Consider the following 9,665-nt stretch of genomic DNA (forward strand, 5'->3'; position numbering starts at 1 on the left):
GTCCTCGCCTCAGAACTTGGTGACGTTAAATGAGAGGCAACATTCCTTTCTGAGCAGCTCCTTGGTGTTGGGGAGGCATTGCTGGAGCACAGCACTACTGTGATGTAGAGACCATTTGTGTAGGGATGTACGTGCTAATGTCTGTTGGTGAAGGTGACAGAAGGTGAGACTGGTGACTGTCTGTTGTCTGGGAGGCAGGATACAGGTCTGGGCTCTGGCTGGATGCTGTTGGCGAAGCACAACATTTCTCGATTTATCTGGGCGGCAAATGATACGGGCGAGTAAGAATCACAATAATAGTAATACCGGTACTAAAGTGACAATACAACCATTTTGATTGATTTGAGTGTGATTTTAGACAGTCTTGTACTACCTCAACCTTATTTTACCACAGATGTGTAGCAGTGGCCTGATTGATGAATGAAAAAAATGGTAAGTGACACTTGCACATGTAATCAAGCTCAGACCTCGCCAGCTTTATGTAACATACATTTCGAGTTGTCGTAGCAAATCACGCCACTGTTACAGTAGCATTTATAGGCCAGAGGTTCACTGTCATCATGCAATCTCCACTCAGAGCCACCTACCTGGTAAAGGTGTGTGTGGCTGCAGGTGCAGAGAATTTTCCTGCAGTGAAGGGTCTGTCTGCTCCTCAGGATCAGCTGTTAAAATCTATCCAAAAATATCATAGTGGCATTTGAGAAATTCCAGCACACAGAGATCATTCATGTTGTGATGACCTGTGTACTCAAATTAAGTCACCTGTCTGACAGATGCAAGGCTGGTTAGTGTCCCCAGACTGCTGCTCTCAGTGATGACCATGGCCTGAGACAGAAGACTAGACGAAGGGTACTGTAGCGAATCAGTCTTGCTATACACTAAAATCAAAAGCAGAATGAAGTGCCACTCTCAACAAAATATGCTGAATTATGCTTGCTGCTGCAGCCATACTGTGACTTGGCAGCTGTGCCATGGTCGCCATAAATGGACTGGAACCCATTTGACTTTGGAGCTGCTGTGGCATTGGCTGCTGGGCGTGAAGCTGCTGCTGCTGGAATGAGATTGGCTGCAGAGTCGTGAAACCACCTCCCATGTTGTTTATGACTGGTACCGTTTGAGATTGTGTTGAAGCTAGACCTGAGAATGGTCAGATGAGTGTAAAGAATTGATGGAGCCATCTAAAACTCGCCATTTAAAATGTACTGTTTACCAATGAGAAGTGAGGACTCTCCTAGGCTCATGACGCTGGGCAGAGAAGCCATGATGAGGCCTTGCGAGGATGCGGGGGAGGAGGACAAACTGTGGAGTGAGGTCAGAGTGCTTACAGGGGGAAGTGGGCCTCCACTGGAAACCTAAGACCAGATGGCAACATGATCATGATGGCCCCCAATTGTTGAGCAATATCAGGGGGTCATGGGACACTCCCTCACCAATTTGGGATGGTGGCTCTCAAGGAGTGTGTGGCTTGGCTCTAGCTGGACAGGACTGACCAAAAGGTGCCCCACACTTTCCCCTCCAATACCTCTGGCTGACCTCAGGGTATCACAGTGGATTTGATGGCTGTATTTGGCACCTGGGAAATAACACAAAATCACCAAACGAACGCCTTTTGTCACTCTGTCACACACAGTACTGTAAGAAAGGTGCCACATCCATATCAATGAGAGAATTACTCATTTAAATGAAAGGTTAAAAGGGATTTCATATGTGAAAGTTTAAAACTATTACTGAGCTCTGGACTTGAAGAAAGGTTGGGGTTCGAAGAAGAACCCGTGTGGCTGGTGAAAGGCCCATCAAGAGCTAGTTTGTGCCGGAAGGCTTCCTCTTTCCTGCGGTTCGCAAACCAATTGTACACCCTGACCTCAGTTACCAGGTTGGAGCCCAGGCCAGCAAGCTGTGAAGGGGACACCCCCCTCTGCAGACACTCTGCCCTGGAGGAGGAGGAACCACAATGAGGTTTTTTTTTAATTTTTTTTTTTAAGTGCAGCTCATTGATGACCTGCATTCACTATACAGCAGCCGAAATAAGTATTTAACACGTCACCATTTTTCTCATGAAATATATTTTCAAACGTGCTATTGACATGAACATTTCGCCAGTTGTTGGGGACAACCCAAGTAATCCATACATACAAAGAAAGTAGAACAAAAAAGTTCAGAAATTAAGTTGTGTGTAATAATGTGAAATGACACAGGGAAAAGTATTGAACTGGTATTTATTTAACACTTTGTAAAAAAGGTTTTGTTTGCAATGACCACTTTAAAATATGGTGAAACTAGTCACATACATTGTTCTGGTGTGGTTTTGGCCCATTCCTCCACACAAGCAGTCTTCAAATCTTCAAGGTTCCGTGGCCTTCTTTTATGGACCTTGAGTTTCAGTTCTTTCCATAGATCTTCGATTCGATTCAAGTCAGGTGATTGGCTGGGCCATTCTACCAGCTTTACTTTTTTTCTTTGAAACTAATTGAGATCAATCCTGATGAAATGTCCACCCTCATTTCATTTTCATCATCCTCGTAGATGGCAGCAGATTTTTGTCAAGAATGTCTCGGTAGATTTGCCCATTCATCCTTCCTTCAATAATGTGAAGTTTACCAGTACCATTTTCTGAAAATCCGCCCCAGACCATCATGTTCCCACCACCAAACTTCACTGTTGGCATGGTGTTTTTTTAGGGTGATGTGCAGTGCCATTTCTCCTCCAAATGTGGTGTGCATTGTGGCATCAAAACTGTTAAATCTTGCTCTCATCAGACCAGACTGTATTATCCCAGTATTTAACTGGCTTGTCTAAATGTTGTTCAGCGAACTATAAACGAGCTTTGACATGCTTTTTTTTTTTCCAGCAATGGGGCCTTGCGTGGTGAGCTCGCATACAAGCCATGGCGGCGGAGTACATTACTCACTGTTTTCCATGTGACAACAGTACCTGCTAATTCCAGGTCTTTTGGAAGCACTCCACAGGTGGTCCTTGGCTCTCGGACAAATCTTCTGATTATTCTTTGTGCTCCTCTGTCAGAAATCTTGCAAGGGGCACCTGATGGAGGCAGATTTATGGTGGTATGATTGGCTTTCCACTTACGTATTGAGGCCCCAACCGTGCTCACTGGAACTTTCAGAAGCTTAGATATGCACCTGTAACCAATGCCATTGTTATGTTTTGCAACAATTAGTTTGCGATGGTCTTGAGACAGCTTTTTGCTCTTACCGATCATGAAATGTGTCTTGACTCACACCTTGGCCATGATACCTTTTTGTAGGCCATCAATTTGGATTGAACCAGCTGATATTCATTTGCACTGACATGGGGTTGAATTGAAGTTTGATTACTGATAGATTTTAGGTGGCTTTCCATGCCTTTTTGCACCTCCCTTTCGTCATGTGTTCAATACTTTTTCCCTGTGTCATTTCACATTTTTGCACACAACTTAATTTCTGATCTCATTTGTTGTACTTTCTTTGTATGTATCGATTGGACATTTGGAAGTATATTTAGTGAGAAAAATGGTGACGTGTTAAATATTTCTGCCGCTGTATTGCTAAAAGTATTCGCTCACTCACGTGCCTTGATTCCCATAAGAACTTAAGTGATAGCTGAACTTTAGGGATTAAGAATAGTATGTTACTTGAGTTCATATGTGAGACAAGGCAGATGAGCAAATGCTTTTGGCAATATAGTGTATGTCAGTAATTCTCAACTGGTGGGTCTGGACCCAAAAGTGGATCGCAGACCCATTTTGGGTAGGTGGCAGACATCTGGTAAAAACAAATTTCAAGTTCCTACACAGAACATTAGGTAAGTGGACTAATGTTACTTCAGTGGGGCAGCCATGGCCCAATGGTTAAGATGCCACCGTGGGGGGCATAGGTTCAAGACCCCGACTGGACCATCTGCCAACATGCCCCGGACTCACAGCTGTGGTGTCCTTGAGCAAGACACTGATACCCCGAAATGCTCACTGGGCACGTTGTTCAAATCATTCAAGTTCATTTTTTTCCTCATTAATGTACATACAGCACCCCGTATTGACAGAAAAAAATTGACTTGTTAAAATCTTTGCTGATTTATTAAAAAATAAAAACTGAAATATCACACAGCCATAAGTCTTCAGACCCTTTGCTGTGACCCTCATATATTAAACTCAGGTGCTGTCCATTTCTTCTGATCATCCTTAAAATGGTTCTCCACCTTCATCGGAGTCCAGCTGTGTTTGATTATACTGATGGCATTGATTAGGAAAGCCACACACCTGTCTATATAAGACCTTAGAGCTCACAGTGCATGTCAGAGCAAATGAGAATCATGAGGTCAAAGGAACTGCCTGAAGAGCTCAGAAACAAAATTGTGGCAAAGCACAGATCTGGCCAAGGTTACAAAAAAAAATTCTGCTGCACTTTACGTTCCTAAGAGCACAGTGGCCTCCATAATCCTTAAATTGACGACGTTTGGGACGACTGGAACCCTTCCTAGTGCTGGCCGTCGGGTCAAACTAAGCAATTGGGGGACAAGAGCCTTGGTGAGAGAGGTAAAAAAAAGAACCCAAAGATCACTGTGGCTGAGCTCCAGAGATGCAGTCAGGCGATGGGCAAAAGTTCTAGAAAGTCAACCATCAGTCGGGGCTTTACGGCAGAGTAGCTCGACGGAAACCTCTTTCCAGTGCAAGACACATGAAAGCCCTCATGGAGTTTGCTAAAAAACACCTGAAGGACTCCAAGATGGTGAGAAATAAGATTCTCTGGTCTGATGAGACCAAGATAGAAATTGTTGGCCTTAATTCTAAGTGGAATGTGTGGAGAAAACCAGGCACTGCTCATCACCTGTCCAATATAGTCCCAACAGTGAAGTATGGTGGTGGCAGCATCATGCGGTGGGGGTGTTTTTCAGCTGCAGGGACAGGAAGACTGGTTGCAATCGAAGCAAAGATAAATGTGGCCAAGTACAGGGATATCCTGGACGAAACCCTTCTCCAGAGTGCTCAGACCCTCAGACTGGGCCGTAGGTTCATGTAAAAAAAAAAAGACAATGACCCTAAGCGCACAGCTAAAATACCAAAGGAGTGGCTTCAGAACAACTCCGTGACTGTTTTTGAATGGCCCAGCCAGAGCCCTGACTAAAACCCAATTGAGCATCTCTGGAAAAACCTGAAAATGGCTGCCCACCAACGTTCACCATCCAACCTGACAGAACTGGAGAGGTACTGCAAGGAGCAATGGCAGAGGATCCCCAAATCCAGGTGTGAAAAACTTGCTGCATCATTCCCAAAAAGACTCATGGCTGTATTAGCTCAAAAGGGTGCTTCTACTAAATACTGAGCAAAGGGTCTGAATACTTATGGCTGTGTGATATTTCAGTTTTTCTTTTTTTAATAAATCTGTAAAAATTTCAACAATTACATTTTTTTTCTGTCAATACGGGTGCTGTGTGCATTAATGTGGAAAAAATGAACTTAAATGATTTTAGCAAATGGCTGCAATATAAAAAAGAAAAACAATTTTTAAGGGGGTCTGAATACTTTCCGTACCCACTGTAGATGTTATTTCACATTTGTCCACGATAGGACCCAAACTGTCCCCCTCATTTTCCAAAGCTCAAGTCCTTACAGATGAGCTACTATGATTGTAAAGTGCCTTGGAACTAGACTGCATCATATTGAGATATATTTTATATTTATATGTATATATATATTTATATTTTAAGAAGAAGTGGTCTAGCTTTTCCCAGTGAAACTATGACATGCATTAGTGGTTCTCAACTGCAGTAGTTGTTGGAGAGATTCTAATCTCTTTCCCGACTACTGTCAGGTGCCCTTGAGCAGGGCCCTGCTCTTTATCGTATGCAAAACAAATATTCAGAAGAGTGTGAGTTGAATTTCCCTTTGATTGACATGACTATAATAAATAAACATTTTTGAATCAATACATTTCAGATAACAACTGAAGATTGTATCACTGTAAAGGCAGTTGTTTTGATACAACTTGTATTTTGTGTTGGATCTTTTTAGATTGGGCAGCCGTAACACATTCATAGCCACAAAAAGATTCTAGATTGATTTTGACTTGGATATATTTCCCACTGGGGTTGAAGATCGTGTGTGAAGACAGTTTGTGAAGACTTGTACGTTTATATAATGTTGACTGGATTAGAGAGCAGATTAAGTGACACAAAGTAAATCTATGATGCATGAAAATGCTACTTTTGTGTCCCACCTGTTACACTCCTCCACTAAGCGTTCTCTCTCCTCCTTGCTGGGGTTTTTTTGGCGTTCATAGGCATGGAAAAGTATCTGCAGGGAAGCTGGACCCCATTTGAATCTGTTTCTCCGACCCTTCCTGGAGTCCTCACCCTGCTCCTCCATAGACGTGAGGCCATGTTTGGCATTGGTGAATTCTAGCAAGTAATGGTCACATACTTTTACTTTTAGATTTTGAAATCAGACATTATGGCTCATACAGCCCTCAAGCTGCTTGTACTCACGCTGGCTGATTTCACACTGCTTCTTGACGTACCAGCTGTACAGTGCAGCTCTTTTCTGGTTCTTCATAGGCGTGCCTTTGTTGAGATGCTGGGAAAGGTGTGATTGATTGAGTCCTGTGGACTCTACCACTTCTCTTTGAGGGAGATTATGTTGCTGCATGTAGCTTTTCACCATTTTTGCAACATGCCACGGGTCCTCCCTGTTGGAACCAGACATACAAAACAGACCCATTTGGCTCATTCATTCATCCACTCATTTACTATCGCTTATCCTGTTTAGGTTAACGGATGAGTTGGGGCGTATCTCAACTGACTTTGGGCAAGCGGTGGGATACACCAAGGACTGGTTGCTAGCCACTCACAGGGCACATAGAGACAAATAACTATTCAAACTTACAATCATCCCTATGGGCAATTTTACAGTCTTCGATTAACCTGCATAACATACAGGATTATGTGGGAGGAAACCCTCACAAGCACATGGAGAACATGCAAATGGCACACAGGGATAAATTTGAGTCCAGAACCTCTCTACTATTGAGTGGTCACATTTATGTTTTTACATCCCTCCTATGCTTTTACATCGTTCATCATATGCATTTATAATATTGATGTCTGATATAGAAGAGTAAACTGCTACTTACTGTAAGTAAAAGTCAAATGAAGTAAAATATCTCAGCCCTCATCACCCACAACTTTAGGTATATTTATAACGGATGTATTGAAATTACACTGGGATAATGATGCTTCCTTTATTGTTCTTACGGTAGGTTCACTTTAGATTTGTTATTTTCACCATACAATAATGACTGTATAAAAGTAAAATTTCACTCAAAATGTAACAGGTTGCTCCTTGGCCCATGTGACTGCTATGAAAAAGGGTAATTAAAATAAGAATGCTAGTGGTACCCTAAGACTTTTTGCATAAGACCTGATGTATACGGGATACTTACCATGAAGTCCTGCTTCAAATAAATATAATGGCCTTCATATGTTGCAGTGTAGTTTTTCACCAATGTAAACAACAGCCACAATAAATAACGTAATTGTCAACTTTATGACAGTGACATTTGTTTTAAATCTGCTTTTTTTGTCTTTGTGACTCAACACTTCTGCTACAGCTCTTGTTCTACGCCCTTAGAATGTCACCAGAGAGTGTAACTGAGATTTTACTTCATTTGTTGTTTATAAAATGCTGGAGTTTATTTTTGTAAAGTATGTCCTATATTGTAATTCAAAATAGTGATGAGGTTTTTTATTTTTTATTTTAGAGGGAATACTGAAGATCTATTGATTTCAAAAGAGAGAATAAAAAAAATCTTAAAACAGATGTCAGATGTGATCACTTGGAAAGAAGTGTCCCGGGAGCATTATTGACAGAGAGAGCGATAAGAGGAAGTACACAGGACCAAAGTCCAACTCCTTCAGATCAGCAGTGAAAACATCTAAAGCATACTGAGCATGGAAAGCCTTATTTAAAAATTTCCAAAAGTAAGACAATAATAGATGAAAAACGTACAAGTAACAACAACAAACATGTCATTAGTTCTGTAATGAAGTCCGGTTCAAAGTAAAATATTGTTTTGTCTTAAATATTGTCTTTTGAGAAACTTTTACTGTCAACATTTCACTTTTAAAGGATTAGAAAATGCAGTATTTCAAGCAGATACTGTATTAGAAATGAGTTATTCAAATGTTAAGATACCTCACGTGTGGCTATGCAAACATTGACTCAAGACCAGCCCTTCTCCATTAATCTTCACCTGCATATGCATGTAGCTTATTTATTAAGAATTGGCCACAGAATAATGATGGGAGTGGGTAATTAGTAACTAGCAAAGGAGGAAGCCTCTTTAAATTGGCTTCGGACACCAGAGCGAGGCAGACGAGCTGGAGAAGGAGGGAGCAATCGGGAAGAGAGGGAAACCGAGCTTGTGAGGTGTCCCACAGTGAACATTTGCAGGTTATGTTCTCAGGTAAAAACTAAGGGGGAGTAAATGCGGCAACAAGGTGGTGGTCAGCACATTTTCAAGATATTTTCCTATTCCCCGCATTGGGAGGAAACAACTCTGTGCAGACTTCAGTGCTGGGATCAAACTTACCGCACGAGCTGTTCCACTTCAGCCCTCAGTTTGGCTGCCTCCTCTGGGGGGAACTTCTCCAAATCTCGGAATATCGGTGGTGGGTAATCCATTTCTCCCTCCTCGGAGCTCTCCCCATCCCCCCTCTCTCCCTTGTCTGTTCCGTTCGCCCTTTCTCGTTCCAGTTCCCCCATTGCATGGATCAAGACATCACGGGACAGGCCCGATTCTAGCAGGGCCCAGACCAGCTGTTCCTGAAGGGCCGTCAGACGGCTGGACCTCGCCATGGCAGCCCCGGCCCTCTCCTCACCCTCCATTACTCTGATGCCTTACCTGCTCCCGCTTTGCAAACAAACTCTCTGCTCTCATGTGCCGGTTACACACTCAAAGCTTGGCCGGATGGGCAAAGCAGGGTGCCATTATATTTGTAATCCCTTTTAAGTGGAGACAAAAAAACTACACTTTCTTTTCCTTGATGTTTACTTTCCTCTCGATGAATCCTGAGCTGCCTGGTTTTAACTCTCCACCTGCTGTTTAGCTTTCAAAGCTCAATTTTCTTTTTTTGAACCTTCTTCCTCTTCACCCCCTCCCCGCCGCCTTGAACTTTGTCCCCTCTCCCTCATTCCTCAACAGTGACCAAAGTACACTCACAATTAGTTGATAGAAAATAAAAGTGACAACGATGCAGTCTCCAGCAAAGTTTAAGAGGCAGCAGGTCCCCTCTCAATGTAACTGTAATAATCCAGTCCTGTATTATTACAAATAAAGACAAAATTGTGTAACACACAAGAGCCATTATCTTATTTTTTATATATATGAATATGAAAAACTATGGTCGTTGTGGAATAAGGTTCCATGTTGCAGTTTTAAAACAAAGTTTGCCACGCAAGCCAAATGAACTCCGCAGCTTTGATCTGTATTGGTTGTCACAAGAGGGCCCTATTGAGCCATGAATATTCAGTGTGTGAGTGTGTGTGTGTGTGTGTGTGTGTGTGTTTCGGCGCGCAGGTGGACTATGCCAAAAATATTCGCTTACCTGCCTTGAGTCATACAGTCTATGATCTGAAGTGACATCCCCTTCTTAATCAATCGCCTTTAATATGATGT

At 42.4% G+C, this 9,665-nt stretch overlaps 1 protein-coding gene across 1 annotated transcript; it reads right to left on the reverse strand.

Annotated features, from left to right (window-relative positions):
• Window positions 1–94: 94 nt before the first annotated feature.
• On the reverse strand, window positions 95–8,875 carry hnf1a (HNF1 homeobox a). The gene is made up of 10 exons (XM_061671050.1): window positions 8,580–8,875; window positions 6,478–6,677; window positions 6,210–6,390; window positions 1,729–1,931; window positions 1,431–1,573; window positions 1,211–1,352; window positions 952–1,137; window positions 763–878; window positions 588–672; window positions 95–225 (listed from the first exon to the last, which is right to left on the reverse strand). The coding sequence occupies exons 1-10, from the start codon at window positions 8,873–8,875 to the stop codon at window positions 95–97; spliced, it is 1,683 nt and encodes a 560-aa protein (XP_061527034.1).
• Between the last annotated feature and the right edge of the window lie 790 nt (window positions 8,876–9,665).

The sequence above is a fragment of the Phycodurus eques genome, chromosome 3, assembly GCF_024500275.1.
Source record: "Phycodurus eques isolate BA_2022a chromosome 3, UOR_Pequ_1.1, whole genome shotgun sequence".
NCBI classification, from domain to species: domain Eukaryota; kingdom Metazoa; phylum Chordata; class Actinopteri; order Syngnathiformes; family Syngnathidae; genus Phycodurus; species Phycodurus eques.